The 18,824-nt window shown below is 43.0% G+C and overlaps 1 protein-coding gene and 1 long non-coding RNA gene across 8 annotated transcripts; one reads left to right on the forward strand and one right to left on the reverse strand.

Annotated features, from left to right (window-relative positions):
* The first annotated feature begins 787 nt into the window (after window positions 1-787).
* On the forward strand, window positions 788-8,064 carry LOC111859156 (atrial natriuretic peptide receptor 1-like). Of its 5 annotated transcripts, XM_072713510.1 has the most exons (9): window positions 788-1,092; window positions 1,902-2,706; window positions 2,848-3,012; window positions 4,785-4,919; window positions 5,103-5,277; window positions 6,134-6,232; window positions 6,449-6,540; window positions 7,128-7,268; window positions 7,348-8,064. In XM_072713510.1, the coding sequence occupies exons 1-9, from the start codon at window positions 851-853 to the stop codon at window positions 7,612-7,614; spliced, it is 2,121 nt and encodes a 706-aa protein (XP_072569611.1). In that variant the 5' UTR covers window positions 788-850; the 3' UTR covers window positions 7,615-8,064. The 5 variants fall into 5 exon arrangements, with proteins under 5 accessions (XP_072569611.1, XP_023697384.2, XP_023697386.1 ...); XM_023841616.2 differs by having other exon boundaries at window positions 1,902-3,012; XM_023841618.2 differs by lacking the exon at window positions 1,902-2,706.
* Window positions 8,065-12,809: 4,745 nt separating this feature from the next.
* LOC111859159 (uncharacterized) lies at window positions 12,810-18,034 on the reverse strand. 3 transcript variants are annotated; one of them, XR_011992152.1, is made up of 5 exons: window positions 15,890-18,034; window positions 15,440-15,503; window positions 15,255-15,326; window positions 14,078-14,166; window positions 12,810-13,041 (listed from the first exon to the last, which is right to left on the reverse strand). It is a non-coding gene; the product is annotated as an uncharacterized lncRNA (long non-coding RNA). The 3 variants fall into 3 exon arrangements; XR_002841755.2 differs by having other exon boundaries at window positions 15,754-18,034; XR_002841756.2 differs by having other exon boundaries at window positions 12,810-13,106; window positions 15,754-18,034.
* Between the last annotated feature and the right edge of the window lie 790 nt (window positions 18,035-18,824).

An 18,824-nucleotide genomic window follows, 5' to 3' on the forward strand; every position in this document is an offset into this window, starting at 1 on the left:
TTCATGCTGCCATCAGTTCTTACATCATCGCCCAATGCAGAGCCTGCTGGCCGGCACCGTCAGTCCATGGACGGCATTACGGTGTCTGGCTTGATGACCTGCGCATCTTCTACACATTGTTAAAATTTTTTAATACATTTTACTCATCCACCTTCGCATCTTTTTCACTTTAATCAGTACATCTATCCACGGCGGTACATTTTATCTTAATGATTGCACCCTCATTTATTTTCGTATTTATTTTTTCCGGTTTCCTGCATGCGTCTTTTTTTTTTTTTGTTCCCTAATCCCCACATTTTTCTCCAAGGCTCCTGTCTGTGTCTCCTCTCTATTTCTTTAAGCCCCTCATATAAATGGTTTCGTATAGCCTACATTAATTAAGTTGTGAGGGAAATCAAGTTTCTGCTCGCATTTCTGTGCCGTGATTCTGTTTCTACACTGCAAGTAGGCTACATTCTCTACTACATCTGGATATTCTAGCACGACAAACAAATAAATACATGTAAATATCTGTCGAATACATTACCTGTTAATATTTTTGATATGTCTCCGAAACATATCTTTATTAACTATATATTGCGTTTTGCCATAAGAATAAGGCAAATCGTGTTATATATTTACAGCAACACGTGAGTATTTATAAACAGGTAATAATAATTACTCGCCCTGCCTGACCGATAATAATCCCTCACATAAAATGCTGGAGGGGCGGACGCGGGCTGTTCCCGTTTCATCTTACTAATAGGCCTAATTATGGGGGTTCGTAAGTGTGCCTCAGCCACCTGACAGCAGACGGGCTGTCCTTGGGTAATATTTATTTCTGGGGGGGGAAAAGAAACGCTATAGGCCTATGATCCAAATCAAACTGTCCGTTCATCCATTCAAAAGAAGCGTTAATACTCTTTCCGGCCATATATTCCAACCCGTAAAGGTCAATCTCATGTCCTCAGTGGACTGTTTCGCCTCTGGAAACTTGTCCTCGGCTTCGCTGAAAGGAACATTAACAAAAATTCAGCGAAGCAGGGGCAAAGCAAGAGAAAGAGCTACAGCAAAGACTCCGCGCCTGCCTGAGAGTGACTGTGAAATCTGCAGGTAATGGTTTGTTTTGGTCATTACTTTGGATATTATATCGCTATATAGATAAATTTAAAATACAACAAGCGGCAGATACATGATACATTTGATTAATGTCTGTTTTTCTGTTTGTCAATGTTTTGTTTTTTGTTTAGATACAATATAAAATTCACATCGTATATTTTGTTTATACATATAATATATATATATATAATATTTCTGTTAAAAAGGCTTACTGAAGAGTCAAACGTTTGAAGTTATGTAGGGCTGCGTGTTATAGTTTATACATTATATTAAAAATGTACAAATATTTTCTAGTAACACTACTCCTAAAAAATTCTTAGTCATAATATTAAAAATTGTAACAAAAATCGATATTTTAGTAGGCTACCTAGTGTTACATTAACCTACGCTACCTGTTTGTTTGTTTAAAATATTCACTATTTAATATTTATCATAATTATAGTCCTTACAGTTTTTTTTAAGCAGTCAATCCGTTATTATTTATTGGTAAATAGAAATTTAAAACGGGTGATACGCTGTAAACGGTGTTTACCTTTAAGTTTTTTAATTGAATAGCATTTAATATCATTGCTTTGTATTATTTAATCTTATCTCACCTTGTGGTTAAGTGAGATGATTGAATTATTGTTTTATAGTGCAATAAAATTAAGATCAGAATATATTTTGTTTAGTTTTTCGACTGATTGTTAAATCTGTAATAAAATATTCACTTTGTTTCGTTTGCCTGTTTGGGAAATAGGCCTACCTGAAATGTGAAAACGCGCTGTAACCCTTTGCTAATTTCGTTACTTCCTATCCCTTAGGTGTTCGCCGTCGTCGGGATCGGGCAGCAGCCGCACGGTTCTCCGTATTCTTACCGCCTGTCTGCTCTCCTTTCTTTCCATTTTGGGCTCGGTGTCTGTGGATGTCAGCGCCAACCTGGAATCATGGCGAGACACCGAGGCTGCACTCCATCAGCTCACGTCGTGTAAAACTAATACAATTTTAGGGCTTATTGGAGAACTTCAAAACATGTGGGAATCGTGTGTGCCACAGAGAAGCAACGCGACGGGACGCAGTCCCTGTATTCGGCGACCTTCTGATACTTTTTCCGTTATTATGCACCTCTGCAAATACATGCCTGTCCCCCATAACTCGCAGGGGCTTCCGTGCAGCGCGGAAATGAATGAGTTTTGTACGCAACTGGAAGACATTCTCTCATTCATAGATGAGACTGAGCATGCCGGCGACATAGGTGTTAATGCGACGATCTACTCTGTCTTCATTTTGAGACTCTTGAGGTATTGGGGCGACCCGGAGGAGGACATCGAAAGAGTCAAGCATAGCGCAACATGGGCCGACGTAATGTCACTTAAACTGTTGGTTGGTGTCCAGGAACTCAGTCGTCAACTAAAAGGGTCCCTGCCAACGGCAGATGAAGGTTTTCGGAACTATTTTTATCAATCTGTGAGCACCTTGTCTTTCGCTAAGTACGTATCAGAAAACCTCCAGACATGCTGGATGGAGAACATGAGCGTGAGACTGGACTTGACCCCGCCTCATGATTCCCCCATACTGCTGCCCTGGGCGACTTGGATGGGGCAGGCGGTTATTGACAGCCTTGGACACGTACGGGCATGTGTGCTGGAGAAGGGGCGTCAGGCACTCAGGCAAAAATCACGGGACTTGCTCTCCAGCTTGAGTTTGAAGATTTGCCTGTTGACCATCGCTTGCCTCATCTATCCAATAGTGCTGCTCTCCTTCAAACAGATGACGGATTGGATTCAGAACTACGCGCGGAGCTTGAAGGAGAGGACGGAGGACCTAAAGAGGGAGCGGCATCTAGCCGAGGACCTGCTGCACCAGATGCTCCCCAAATCTGTAGCAAAGCAACTGCGTCAGAGGAAGCACGTCAAAGCGGAGAGTTACGAACAGGTGAAATGCGACACTGTCCTATAGGGGTATTTTGCATCTTCCTCTGATGAGACGGAGGCTTTAGGTTAATGATGGCGTCTAATAGCCACACTACCAAAAAGATATTTTAGGCATCTTTCCCTCATTGAGGCAGCAGATGACACAGTGGTTAAGGATATGGGCTGTAATCGAAGGGTTGCCGCTTCAAGCCGCCTGCAGCCCTGCCGTATAGCGCTCCATCCTTCCTAACCCTAATTGAGGTATCCACCTTTGTAAATAGCAAGGTGGGTGGGTGTAAATGCCTACCTGAACTGCTTGATTCTTTTTTTATTGCTACAATTTGGTAGTAAATCTGCAAGATATAATCTTACAAGAGAAAACCGTAATGAATATGCGCGCAGATTGAATTTGTTTGTAGCCTACTTATTGTTCACGTAATTGCCGTAATTATGGTTCTGCATATTCATTAGTAGATAAAAACAAGTCATACGGAGAAATACAGCAGCTGGATCTAAAAGCTGCCTGTTGTTAACAAATCAGATTCAGGAAGGACAAAATTCGCCGGCCGTTGATTTTTCAAAAGCTAAGCATTTATAAATACCTTTCTTTTCGCAAACCTGTATGTTTTTCCCCATGATCCCAAAACCACATTACAATTATTCGCGTTTTGTTTTTTCCCCCCCAATTTTTATTTTGTTGAATTGTGTATAAAATTTTGTATACACATTGTAAAATAAGGCTTGGCACAAGTGTTTCAAATTAAATTAAAAAATTTACAGCAACAAACACGGTACTGTTAGGTGTTGCTGTTACTGTACTTTAGCAATAACTTAGTCCTCTGCAGCAGTTAAGGAAGGGGATGTTTAAACTTTATTAGACTCCTTTATACAAAATATATTTAAACCAATAAGATCCAGATGATGGAATGAGACACACAGGATACCCCGGCAGATACACGGGGGCCCAGCATTTGACAGGGGTCCTGTAATACATAAAATTAGCCATAAAACTGCCGGGGGGAGGGGGGGCAGGTCACATTTTGTGAGGGGCCCCAAAGTTTCTATGTCCCCGGATTTAGTTCTTTTGAGATGGAAATTTATATCAAACATTTAAAATACAAAAGGGCACCATGAGCACTTAAAACACTACTATAATTTTTCATATTTGATAGATATATATTCCATTTAATTTCCTTATTTTCACTTCTGTGTGAGGTTATATAATTCTTACATGATAATTAGAGTGACGTATGACCATATCTATGTTAGTCACATAGCAATAAAATTTGTATACTGTATGCTAATAGGATCCAAACTCAATGATTTCCTGTATTGGATAGATTGATGATACTTATTGAATTCAATAAACTTTATCAGGAATATATAATTTCTAAAGATATAATTCTATAAATAATTTTTGTAGAGATTCACTTACTGAGAAGCTTATAGGAGGCAGGGTTAAAATGTTTTTAAAGCAATATGTTAAGTGATCTTGGGTGGTTGTTGACAAACAGTAGGTGTTTACTGGCCTCACTGGGCATGTCTCTGTTTTATAAAACCAGCCCAAAAGAATGAATTCTGTGCTGTGGGTCTATGGAAATGGACACGCTGCATTTGTTCCCTGCCTCATGCTCTCTGCTTCCCGGGACAGACTCTAAGATTCCTACGGCCCGGTGCTACATGCGCGGTCATGAAGGATGGATGTATGTTGTGCTTTTAAACATTGAAGAAAGTGAAAATGCTCATCTGGCAAACAGAAGCGCAGATACTGATTTGTGCCGTCTTGATTTCCAGGTAACAATTTTCTTCTCGGATATAGTGGGCTTCACTGCAATCTCTGCCTCCTGCACCCCACTGCAAGTCGTAGAGATGCTGAACAACCTCTACATGTGCTTTGACACCCGTATAGAGTCTTATGACGTCTACAAGGTAATAGCATTGACCCCTGGCACTGTGTAGCGTTCACTGCCGCGCACTGCATGGTTATTCATGCTTACTTAGCATTTGCCACAGCACTGAGCCATTCACTGTCACAGAATAGCTCTGTGTTTTACATTATTGTTGCTAAAGGGTAATGGAGAAAAGAAAAAACACGTGATCAATATGTCCCAGGTGGAAACCATCGGAGACGCGTACATGGTGGTGAGCGGACTTCCAGAAAGGAATGGTGACAAGCATGCAGATGAGATAGCGAAGATGTCACTGGACCTGGTGGCCGCCGTGCGGCAGGTGCCCATCCCACACATGCCTGGCAAACGCCTGCAGCTCCGGGCGGGCATCCACACCGGTGAGCTGACCTCCGCTGTCCTCAGATCCTCACTCTGGGATGCGGATTTCATACCACGGGTCCTGACACAGCTGCCCGTGGCAATGCCAGCCCAACCCTTTTCGGGACACTAGACAAAATTTGATAAAGCTAGTTGTCACTTGTCATTTTCCATTCCGATAGGCTGATCAGCTTGGGGCGCCCTCTGGTGGCCTCTTGACCATAAGCTGACACTTACTTACCAGCAGTTTCTGCACCCTTCCCAAAGGCCCTTAAGCAGATTGTTCACTGAAGGTGTTAACAAATGAGATAAAAATATTTGAATAAAATGTAAAGATTTTCAATGGGCCCTATTATGCTTTTCCGGTTTTTCCATTTTCTTTAGTGTGTTTAGTGTACCTTATACGCATGTAAACAGTCTGCAAAATCTTAAGGTCCAAACTACATGTCGAAGGGAGTAACTCTCACCACAGAAACCACTTCCTCTAATCTGCCTGAAACACCTTGTTGGAATTCCAGCCCTTACTTCTGTGACATGGTGAGGTCACCTCGTAACACAATCCTCATTGGCTACCTACATGCAAAGATCTGTCTGCAGACTGCAAGACAGGGGCAGAACGTGTTGGGTAATCTAACCAATTGGGCAAGCTGACCAATCAGAGCATACTGGACTCAACAGGGGTGGGGCTTAAAACTCTAACAGAGTTATAGTGTGAATTGAGATGTACAGTATGACAAAAATAATGCATTTTTGGAATACTGAAGCCTGAAAATCTATTGTAATACATACCAAAATAATATTATGAACAGTAAAAATGAGCATAATAGGGCTCCTTTAATTTTCTTTTACTGTTCAAGAAACTGTTTTTCCACCCAGGTCCTTGTGTCGCTGGCATCGTGGGGTACAAGATGCCACGGTACTGCTTGTTTGGAGACACAGTTAACACAGCGTCCCGCATGGAGTCCACCAGCCTGCGTGAGCAGACACCTGCCCCCTCCCACCCACTCCCGGCCCCCCATGTGTACCGTAATGCCTTTAATATTCGTGCCCTTCCTTGGCACAAACACCCGCTTATCAACTTTTTCATTAAAATGTGCTGCAGTAACTCAGGTATTATTAACCCTTTACAAGCCACCAGTTGTTCCCAAAGTCCTTTTTATTGCTCAGTTTTGGCTGTGTTTGCTGTGACAGCTCAAAGGATCCACGCCAGTTCGGACACCTACCTTGCCCTCATGAAGGACAATGCTTATGATCTGCAGCTGAGGGGGGAGATAGAGGTCAAGGTGAGGATCCATCTCAGAATCCGAGCTTTAAAAGATCCAGGATTTCATGACCTAGGTCACATGACCAAGTCTCCAGCTCTACCCTCCATGTGAAAAGGCTTGTAATAATACAGGGAATGGACTGTGCAGAAAGGTGGTGCAATGGTGCAGTGGCGCAGTGGTGCAGTGGTTGGCACCGTCACCTCCCACCTGGGACCTGGGTTTTAGTCTCTGCCAGGGTTCCGTGTGTCTGCATGTTCTCCCCCGTGTCACCGTGGGGGTGCCTGACGCTCCGATATCTCTTTTTTTTTGGGAGATGCTTCTTGTAAATGGCAAATTCAAAATGTTTGAGTGTTTTTTGTAAAACAAAGTACCCCTAACCCCCACTTCCAGTCTCATTTTATTTATTGAACTCTAGGTTTGCTGACTCCAATTAACATTTATCTTATGCCAGCTTACACTGTGAATATTTCAATGTCAATGATTATTATTATTATTATTGTTATTAATAAACTTATATTTTGGGGGGGGGGTCTTGTGGAATTGTTTGCGATTTTGTTGTCAATCATGCTTCCAGCACCTCCTTTTGAAATGTCTTTGGCTTTCAGGGCAAAGGTAAAATGAACACATACTGGCTTATGGGCAACAAGAACTACAGCGTGCAGAACGACAGTCTGGTCTGTCACTGGAACCCCAGTCTCTCCAGGAGGAAGAAGGCGGTGGCAGACAGCGCCGTGTCTGTGGCTCGGGTAGGTACCATCCCAGCAGGATGCCAGATCCATCACCGCAACGTGGTTATCAGTGTTCGTGTATCTGCCGTCTCCTCAGTCCGGCTCCAGCATCGCGGTGCAGAGCATCAGCGAGAACGCCAACACACCGGTGCCCACACCTGCAACGGAGAACACGGTGTGCGTGTCTGCGCAAGTGGAGCACGGCGCGACCGAGCCCAAGGCGCCAGGCTCCCTGACTGCGCAGCTGCATGGGTGCGACTATGCGGCCACCCATTCCTCTGGGGGGGGTCCTATTGAACAGAACACCTACCCCCCCACAGGCGATAAGCCCGACCTGCTGCCGGGGTCAGTCCTTAACACCTAGATGCTTTGAGAAGCATCCAACGAGCATCACATGACTGAAATGTTTCATACAGCTTTAGTACTATGAGAATGTTTGTGTTAATTCATGATTTGTATTGTGTATGGATGTTAACCAGCACCAGTGACACCCTCCATCTGTTCATATTGTCCTGCTGATTATTATTCTATGTAATCAGTTCTGATTGAATCATTACTGTAAGACATATGAGATAGTGTGTTCTTCTTCGAGATACAGAATAGAAAATGCTGTCACATGCCATCCTAAAATTTGAACTTATCAGTTTATCAACAACAACAAAGGAACATTATCTCTTATATTCCACGGTGCAGCCGTCTCTAAGTAGAATATTTTCTGTTCTTTTGTTGTTTTAGGACAGAGAGCATATGTCTCAAAATGTTGATCTTTTTACTGATATGAATAAATTTAAATAAACCTACTTCTAAACTTTGATTCCAAATCATTCACTGCAAAATCTGAATAACTGATGACGTTATATATGTGCTCTACAAATACTTTGTCCTTCAGTTGTTAGAGCTGCAGCATCATACGCCTCCGTGGTTTGATTATCTCGCTGAATATATGGACTGGCATCCGATCCAGGGCGTCCCTCTGTCTTCTGTACTGTGCTTCTTGGGATCCAGGTTCAGCTAGACTGGTGCTTCTCGACCCGGTCCTCAGGGACCCCCTGACGGCCCATGTTTTTGCTCCCTCCAGTCTCCCTGCCAGACACTGCACATTTTTGCTCCCTCCCAGTACCTGACACACCTGTATCAGGTCTTCAGTGTTCTTGAGCTGGGAGAGACAAAAAACCTGGACTGTCTGGGGGTCCCCAAAGACTAGGTTGGGAAACACTGAGCTAGAATATTCACTGAAGTACTGAGTATGGCAGATGGATGGTTGTAATATTTATGTTTGTAAATTTCAGCAAAAAGACCATATTGATACATCAATTTGCAGTGTTTTAGCCCTCAGTTTAACAAGAGTGCAATCCTATGCCCGAAGGCTCCTGTTTATTGATGACAGAATACACATATGACAACGGAGACAAAAACACTGCCTCATACCTACAATGGTTTACATGAGAATTTAAAATTACCTCTTGGACAGTGCTAGCGATCCAGCGGTAATGGATGGGTCTCATAAAAATTCATGTACGCCTCCCCCGCGGTTCACCTACGCTATTAGCATGATTCATTGTTTTCTGCCACATTTCAAAGGAAACAATGTTGCTATTAATTCAAACAGACGAGACGCCCGTGATTGGAGTCATTACTGGGGATGTATTCCCAGCTTTGGTCCGTCATGTGTGACAGGATTATAGGCGCACTGCATGCCAGTGTCACTTTTGGTGACACGCTTCCAGGCACTCTGCACTGCCTAAAGCAGCACTGGCTTCATTTAACTTTGTTCTTCTTTCGTTATTTTCACCCAGGTGCTGGGCAGTAGTGTTGGCCAAATGAACCTTCATGAACCACTAGCTGTATTTTCTGACCCCCACTAGATGGTGCTCTCTGCTCAAAAAAAGTGCTCAAAGCATGCCCCAAAGCAAACCAAGAGTGCCACCTAGTGGAGTGAAAAATACAGCAAATGGTTCCTGAAGCTTCATGTAGCCATTACTACTTGACAGATCTTAATTGATTAACATTCTGCCAGTTGTAAGCTGCTTACACCAGCAGGTGGCGCCATTAGAGGGGTCCCATGAAAGCATGTTGGCCCCCCAACCCAGACCAATCCAATTATGTTCCACATTTTTTAGAGCTCCTTGGAATCATCCCACCTCCCCACCCTATAGTGCACCAGGGTTATTCAGCCCAGGTCCTCCAGGACGGGACACCCCCTTGGTCCTCCTAGGGGGTGTCCCACAAAGCAGGATTTCTCAGCAGGGTTAACTTAAGGAACAAGTCATGACCGTCCAATAGGAAAACGTCTTGCCTAAATTCTCATTGGACAATCATGACTTCTATCTAAAGTTAACCCACCTAACTGAGAAATCCTGCTTCATGGACCACCGCCCCGGACTCTATTGATTAAGTCAAACCGACATATTATACACCAGTTACTTGCAAACATTACACTTTTCACCCTTTTCCTGTATAGGGTCAAGGGGTTCTGGAGCCTATCCGAGAAGCTATGGGCGCAAGGGAGGGAACAGGCCAGGAGGGGGCGCCAACTCATCACAGGGCACATACAGAATTCACACCTATGGACAATTTGGCAACTCCAATTAACCGTAACGTGTTTTAGGACTGTGGGGGGAAACCCGTGAGGGGAAAGCTCAGGACAACACAGAGAGAACATGTAAACTGCACACATGTCGAGATTCAGACCCCAGCCTCAGGGGTGTGAAGCAACAGTGTTGGCACTGTGCCAGAGTCATAGTTAGACTGAGTCATAGTTAATTTAAAGGTGATATTTGGCAACATTAAGTTATCTGATAAGTAAACTACTCTTTGGTGACGTGTTTGTACAATTTATTATATGTGTAACACATTTGTAATACGGAGGTTTACATGTAATTGTTGAAATAAGACGGTATTTAATATAACTTAAAAATGTTTGTCTACTTATACAGCTTATTTAAAAATAAACATTTTTTCTAATAATGTAGGTAAATAATCTAATCTTACACATTAATCTGAAGTTCCACTCCTCAATTTTGTTTTAAAACCTTATCTGAGGAATTGTAGCGGTCCAGTAATAAATATTTCTTCCCAGTAAAGTTTAATTGCAGACCACTGTAAACAACGACCACAAGGTGGTGCTAGCGAACTTAAAAAAAATCTATCGCTGCTCAAACTGCGCGCAATATCTAACAAGATAGGAGCCGTTTCTTGGTATAGTAACCCCCTATCTACCGTAACTGGTTTCACGTTTTTTTCGCCACAATGGGTCTTGAGTTCTCATACTAAAATTTCGTTTTTATATTAACGTTTCTTAGCTGTATTAAAAATCTGTTGATAATATAAAAAAATGTTGGTTTTGGAGTTGGGCTGGAAACGCATTATACAGTTCTTTTCTTGAATAATGGAAATATTCAAATTATAAATTTGTAAACTGTAATGTAAATGCAGGGAAGGCTGTATTTAATATAACCGACGTATACGCTCATTAATTAAACACGGATTAAGTGCTGAATATTATCTAGAACAATGTATGCACTTCACGCTTTACAACGGATCACATGGTTGAATCAAACTTAGGTCCCCGTATGTGATTCTTTTATTGGACTCACCATCACTATATTTCCAGTCATAAAGAGTAAATTACCTCCATCTGCTTTACCCTCTCTGTATTTAATACTGTATTACCCAAAAGACTACACATTTTCATTGAACCCACATATATGTGGGCTTATATTTGTAGTCAGATATACATGACTAATTAACACACGTGACTGAAATACTCAGCATCTCTTTGATTAATGGAAACAGGCGCGTCAGTGGTGTGCTACAATAAACAAAGAAATAAATACATACAGAGGTTTATTCAAGATTCTCGGGTCAAGGACCATCGGTGTAAATTACAGGGTGGGGGTTGTAACCCCCCAATAATCAAAACTGTCTAATACAACTCCTGCAATAATAATGTCTCCCCGTAAATGGGTGGAAACCACCCCCAATGTTTAAACCAAAATTAGGCCCTTGTCTCGGACTGAATCTGAAACTCACCACTTCACTGTATACTGCAAATGCACGGGTCTGCACTGTATACAGCAAATGCACGGGTCTGCACTGTATACTGCAAATGCACGGGTCTGCACTGTATACTGCAAATGCACGGGTCTGCACTGTATACTGCAAATGCACGGGTCTGCTTTATGTTAATATCTCGGCTATAAACTGTGACGGCTGTATAGAAAGCCAAGTACATTCACACATGTCTGTTTATTAATGAAGTGGAGTGATATTTGTCGAGCAAATTTCGAACAATTTTGTTCAGTCACTTCAGTGTGACAGACCTCAAGGCCAGAGGACACAGTAATGGAATAATACAATTTCTTGAATCTACTTTTGCTCTGCAATGGATATACCACATTGTTGGAATAGCACACTCGATGGGAATATTTGAGTTGGGGATGCAGCCATTATTCACTAGTGCGTACAGAAGTGTCGCATCGCATTGGGTCAGACTGAGTACAGGCGGCTGGGGGGGGGGGGGGTGTGGCTGGATTTCTAGGGCGTTCATCATATGACCCGCAACATCGTCTCCCGTAAACACTTGAGCTTTTCGTCGGCTGAGTGGTGTGACATTGAGGAGCTGGGTGTCGCTGGGATGGCAGATGCTGGGGACATGTGGGGCATGGTGCAGGGCACGACCGCCACAGAACCAGCTGAGGCCGGATGCCACACAATCAGGGCATAAATAAAGGAACCTTTCTCACTACTGAGCTGGAAACAGGATAAGTGGAGGCAAGGCTGTAAAAAGTTTTTTTGCAGGCAGGTTTTATGGACACAAACAAGAGCTTGTTTGCCTTTAGCGATATTGGCCAAAACTTACTACTAAAATTTTAAATAGGTCAATGCATCGCTTTGGTGAAGATGTTCAATGAAAATAGGTTGAAAGCAGAAAAAAATCCTGACATTTCATATTACTACTAATAAAAAGTGTATCCTTATGGGTGCTTTTCACAAGACTAAGAGCAGAAAATAAGATGATTTTGTACTGCAAACATGAATCCCCCGAATGTTCAGCTGGTGTCTGGATTTGTGGCTGAAGCCTCAAATGTAAAATAAAACTTTTTCACCACTAAGGAGGTTTTTCCCTGGGAAGCACAGGGAGTTCACTTCCCACTCTGATTTATCCATGGCTGCAGAAGCTCTAGTCGCGGCTGCTTTTAAATGAACAAAATGTTCTCAGTCACGGCACAAATTTGTTTGTTTCATTCAATGAATGATTCATCGTTAAGTTCGCTCAGTATCGACTTTTGCCAGATAGTGGTGTGATGATGTACAGATGTGAGTTATTAATAAAATAAAGCTGGAGCTGCATTTAAGGGCGGATGTTTATGAGCTGAGTGAATCATTGAACGAATCTGAACAATTTTTTCTTTTAGCTGAAAGAACTCAAAATAATTGATTGACTGAAAGGATATGTTTCCAATTAAGAGCTACTTGAGTCCAAGATAAGTTCCAAAATCATTAGGTGAATTTCTGATTAGCAAGACGCATGACGAGTTTAGCTTGTCTGAAACCTGGTATTTAGGTAGGCAAATGTGTTCATTTATTTTGGTTGCAAGAGTGCCAGAGATGTTCAGGCATGCATACAATAGATGTGGCATCTGGAGATGGGAGCATCCCGTGGTGTTTGATGTTTGAAGCTTCCACATTCCCCAGGTTCGGCTGCTGGTCTCCATGATGAGGTACTGCAGAGGGGATTGGTTCGGTCCGTGGTGCCCAAACTCCACAGCTGGGCGCCACTGCGGTCCTTCTGTCACGTAGAATGGGGGATGGGGACAGGGGTCACCTCACTAGGCATTCCAGTAGATAATAAAACTGTCATGGGAAGGGGGGAGGAAGCAAAGGGGGGAGGAAGCAAAGTGGAGATGATGTGATGAGCAGCCCTCAGTAGTGCCTTATCGCCTCCCTGGTTCATGCCCACATCCCTCACATCACTATCAATATAATAACCCGAGATCTAATCCCCAGTCTCATATGCACAGGGACCACCCACGATCACACCTTCCTCTTTGTGCCCCCCTACCCTTTGCAGTGTAATTAACACCGTCTCACATGAGAGAAGATGATGATGTCACAGTCTGACCCTGACTATATTGCGGTCAGTGAGCAGAGCTAAACCGCAGTCATCATAGACGGTAATCACAGATAAGGAAAAAAAATCTTTTTACGATTAATGCTTAGGGAGGAAGGTTTGTTTATAAGTTAATATGTTATGAGTTAAATTATGTTTGTGTGTGTGTCTGGGGGGTATGTATATATTACATTGTGGGGACCAAACAGGTAATTTTGAGAGTCATTTTTATCAGCCCCCGCACGGGCAAACTCAATTTTATAAAAAAAAAAAATTGTGACTGCAATCAAAAAACTAGAAAGGTTGAGCGTCTTGTATTGTGTTTGGTTAGGGTTAGGGTTGGGTAGGGGTTAGGGTTGGGTAGAGGTTAGGGTTAGGGTTAGGGTTGGGTAGGGGTTAAAGACGTCTTTTTTGGGATTAGGGTTTTGCCCCATGGAAATTAAGAGCGAGTCACGTAATATGATAGCATGTACTATACTGTCCCTTTGCTTTTCCTGATTATTACTGCTGCTACAACACCAAGTGTTTGCATGACCACATACAATATAAACAAAAATATTAGGCAACAAGAACACCTGAATACAATATGGGAATCCATTTAAAATTGCCGTGCTCAAAGCCATCTGCTTGATATGTTAAGCAAACTCTTCGCTGGACTTCAATGCTCCCTTACTCTGCTTTTGGTACCAGTTACACAGAGAGAGGGACTATGTACCTCGGTTACCATAGCGACAGGCTGGAAATCGCGGTCAGTTTCTTTTTTCGTGAAGCCCAGACACCGAGTGGACAAGCACCGTCCTCGTCCTTTGAATCAACAAAACAGGGAATCTCACTTATGTTTGTTTACTGAAGCATCGTCTACCTGAAAACATTAAAAAAGGCTATTTGGTCCATTTATCCATAGAGTCATCTCTGGGGTGAAGGGGGAGTGTGCTATAGTGACCCCTAGTGGCAGATAATTCATTTTTAGGGCTAGTATCATCTGAGACCCATTTAAAAGCACAATCCTTCCGTTTGAGCTTTCATTTTCTGGCTGGTTTTTCGCCACGGAGATTAATGTCTCACATGTGGATACTGAATGTTGCTGGTTGATGTTCTGGCAGGTCAGGGTATGGATGGCACTCATATGCACTTAACTTGAAAATGATTCCACCCATACAAGTGAGTAAATTCTGCAAAATGCATCAGGAAAATGACGATATGCCTCTTCAGTGCTCTGTGATATACTTTCAACTCTGTAAATAAATGCTTGATCGCATATAAGCTTATGGCTATATGATAATGTGAGAGGCCTCTGTAAATGGATTGAGGATGGAAACTATTTGAGCTGCTTTCCTGTTGGCAAATCCTTGCCCGGTCGACTCCGCCCTTGACCCGTCTGGCTTCCAGATTGTCTTTGGCTACATTCCACCTCCAATTACGGCCACGTCTTGGCCGGGGGCTGTAGGAGGTCCACCACCTCCTCAAGTTGGTTTTTGTCCTCCTTTTCTCCTACATTTTACAAGGAGTCAGCTGGCAGGAAAGGGAGCAGTTCTCATCTCGAGCATAGGGAGGCTTTAGCTCGTAATTAGTTTATTGTGCACGCGGACTCCTTTGTGTGAGGACTCAATGGTCGGGGAAAAAGAGGCTTGTTTCTGAGATGCTTAATGCCGGCCTCATTATTATTGTCGCTCGGAAGCTGGAGTGCACAGGCACTGTTTCGGCTGACCTGCCGCCATTCAGCGGCGGTGGATGTAAATCAGGCCTGAACAATCGCCATTAAGACCAAACGGAGGCCCAACTGCCTCTCCCTATGTTTTTAAAGAAAGCGGGGTGGGGGGGGTGATGTAGGTTTGGGGGAGGGACTGTGGTTTCGGCAGACGGCATGTGGACCGGCTGCCTCCGCTACTCACCCGCGTTCGCATTCGTCCTCGTTCATTAGTCACCGTAGGAGGGGACGTGCCCCGCAGAAATGTCATCGATATCTGTCAGGGTGTAATGGGCACTGGAGTGGGGGGTTCTAAAGAGATTTTAATGATGCACAGCCCACTGTTATTAGAACCCATGTTACCCTTCTCTCTGTGAACCCTGTGCTCACCTCCCCAAACGGATGACTAATGGACACATCACAGGCATCTTCTCAGATGGCGTTTTAACAGGTCCTAATGTCACGGGGGGGGGGGGGGGGGGATCAGAGAAAAGTTAACCATGTCTCCCAGATTGCCTATAAATTTCTGACTTCATCCAAGGACTCGGAAAAAATAACTATAAAGATAATTATATGAATCACTGAGCCAGAGAAAGAATTCAACGTCACATGCCATGTATGACTTATTATAAACAGATAATTAGATATATTTATCGCGCTTTTGCCCCAAAATAAATATGTACATATTAAGATAACATGCTCACCAAGCAAGGGATCCGCATAGAGCCTGCAAATGATTTACATTAAGTTCCTTCCTTTGAAAGTACATCAGTAGAGCATCTCTTGCGATTTGGACTGATTATTTAAATCAATGCAGTATTTTTTTAACGAGTCAGTAACCTCTTGGCGTGTTAGTCATCCTTTACATGGCCGATCCTCAGACTCCAGCGCCGTGTTGCCTCATCGTCTGTGAGCTGCTCCCGGCGGCTGCAGGTGGTCAGCAGATTTGGGCTGATACCTTCAGGGACTGACCCACATCTTTACAGTATCAAAAGAGCATTTTGCTGTTTTTGTTTTTCTCCCACTCATGAAACCCCCCAAGACAGATTACATGAGACACTTTTTTGCTGGCAAGTCTCCCATCTTCAGTTCAAAGGATTATTTCTGTTTAAACTCAAGATTCGAGAGTCAAGGAGGTTTGTTGTCATTTCGAAAACATGAGGTCAGAGATGTTCACAAGTCATTTTTTTCCAAGTCCAAGTCAAGTCTCAAGTCTTTGCGGGGCAATGCCAAGTCAAGTCTTGAGTCTTTTGTCCCAAGTCCAAGTAAAGTCTCAAGTCTCAAATGACTGAAATGAACGTTTTCTCATCAGATGCTATCTGAGATAATACTGAACTTCTGTACGTTTTGGATTGAAAGCATGTACTGTACTATCATCTATTATTATACACTACATTATCAAAATATTAGAGCAATATTAACAGCAATACTGCAGTGGAATAGGCCTACTGTATTTTTGTGATAGATGTTCTGAAAGAAATTCTTCTTCAATGACGTTACGTTGTAATATTTTTTCCTGAATAAACACTTGGGCAGCTGAATGGAGTTTTACCAAGTGCACTGATATCATAACAGCATTTCTAAAACAGCGATTAATGCATAGGATTAACGTGAGGCTACATCAATAGACTACATCCATATATACTCTGCTGCCATCTGCTAACTGGTAGAGGGCTTCCATTGGCCTGCTACTTGATGGTAGCCTAGGCTGAAATGTACTGAGATGTTAAATAAAACGGGTGGGGAACAATAAAGCTGTAATCTGCATGTAGTCTGTAAATCCTACAACTGTGGTTTGATTAGTTTGCTACCAGTAACGCCATCTGTCCATACACACTAAGTTTCCCCTTTACCTAACCAAGTGACAGAACTATCCGTGTGCATTTTGAGGTGCCTGATGAAGTTGGATGGAGTTGAGCCGGCATCATTTACCCTGACGCCACACACTTTGCAAGTGGCCGGTCGCTTGTTAGCTGTCTGTGTGAAGACTTTATAACCAAATGCAACAACAAATGGCGCAGCTCCAGGTGAACTTGCCGTCGCCATGGTCTGTGTTGATTTGAAATCTGTGGCTCGGCGCAAGCGTCACGCTGCGCGTAATATCAAGGGAGGGAAATATTCAGTCTGCTTCCGATTTTCCCATAACATATTTGTACTTGAGCTATGGGAGATTCTCAGGGATACGCTGGTTGAGCAGGTGAAGAAATGGTGGAAGGTGGTTCCGGTTAGAGAACACTGAGAGCGCAGCGGACTTAACACTATAATACAGGAAAGCAGATTGATAGCTGATAGCTGGTAAATAAGGTTGCCATTCTGATCTGTTACATGGGCAGCTGTGATTAGTCTGCTGAATATAACTGGCTGTGGTCTACAACAGCAACAAATATAATCAGTAAATTATCACGTCTGCAATTCGGTGGCTACTTAGATCGTTACATTGCAACATTTATTATAATGCAAACTCGCATATTCTAAATAATACAAATTAAATACAGACTCAGATCACAATATATTAAGTCAGATTAATAATATTAATGTCACTTAGATAAATCTCTCACCTACTAAATATATACGGCACGGTACATTAACAGGCAACTCCGGAAAGAAACTTAACTCGTATTAACATACGATTGCGCATTAATGATTAGATCTCCGGTTTACTCTAAATTAACAATGTTTAAGTTCTATTATAAAATACAAACCAGGATTTTACATATTAATTACTTACCCATTAAGTCGAATTCGCACAGCAACAGATAAACGGTGTAACAGACATTCGCGCAATTACATACCCCCCATTAATCCAGCAGGTGCGCATGCGTCAGTGACACGTATCACGCTGCCGTGACCGTCCGGTCGGCTTTCTTTAGGGCTTTCGTACAACACTAGAAAAACTGAAAATAATGAAATAATTCCATGAAATGAACACTGTTCACGAGTCACAACACCCAAGTCAAGTCTCGAGTCGTTGAGGGCAAGTCTAAAGTTAAGTCACAAGTCTTTGTTTGTGCGATTTAAGTGCGACTGGAGTCCGAGTCTCAGACTCGAGTCCCCATATTTGCATGAGGTAGCATGAAAGGGAATGAAGTTAAGTACCAAGGTCCCGTAAAACAGCACCATAATCTAAGAACAGACACTCACTCCAATAAAAGAAAAATACAATAAATAAAATGTATGTAAATGTAATGTAAATCACTGCGCTGAATGTGTCTTGCACATATATTTTAAACATCAAATATTTTAATAACCATTTTTCTTTGCTTCTGAACATCTTTTGCACTCGGGCTATTTAAATCCCTAGTTAGTAGCCCTAACTATAGGCTGTTAGGCACTAAGATCAGTATCAAGCAGCAGTGATGTAACAGAAAGTCAGGCGCCTTCACAGCTTGACCCTTTACTGCAGATCTCTGCAGATGCTTGGTTACTAACGCACAGCTGCGCAGGCAGGTATTCTGCGTGCCCTCCTGCATGTACCAGCAGGCTAATAACAGCAATGACTAAAGCCCGGGTACATGTGGGGCTGCCGTGGGCCAGTTAAAATAGACTTATCTTTTTAAAAAGGTGCGAGAGAGGGCCGAACAGGGGCCCTAAGTGCGGAGAGCCCCCAGAAAGGGCCAAGCCGCATTCCTGCGGGGGCCACGGGATATGCTGTAACCGTGCGTGGACGCCAACTGGGAAGTGGAGGGAACAGCCTCCCCCCCCCCCCCAAAACAGCCATTGCATTGGCCAATCGGCTCTCCCTCTCAGCAGACACACATAGGGGCACGTCCTCACC

Source organism: Paramormyrops kingsleyae, chromosome 6 (genome assembly GCF_048594095.1).
Source record: "Paramormyrops kingsleyae isolate MSU_618 chromosome 6, PKINGS_0.4, whole genome shotgun sequence".
Taxonomy (NCBI): Eukaryota; Metazoa; Chordata; class Actinopteri; order Osteoglossiformes; family Mormyridae; genus Paramormyrops; species Paramormyrops kingsleyae.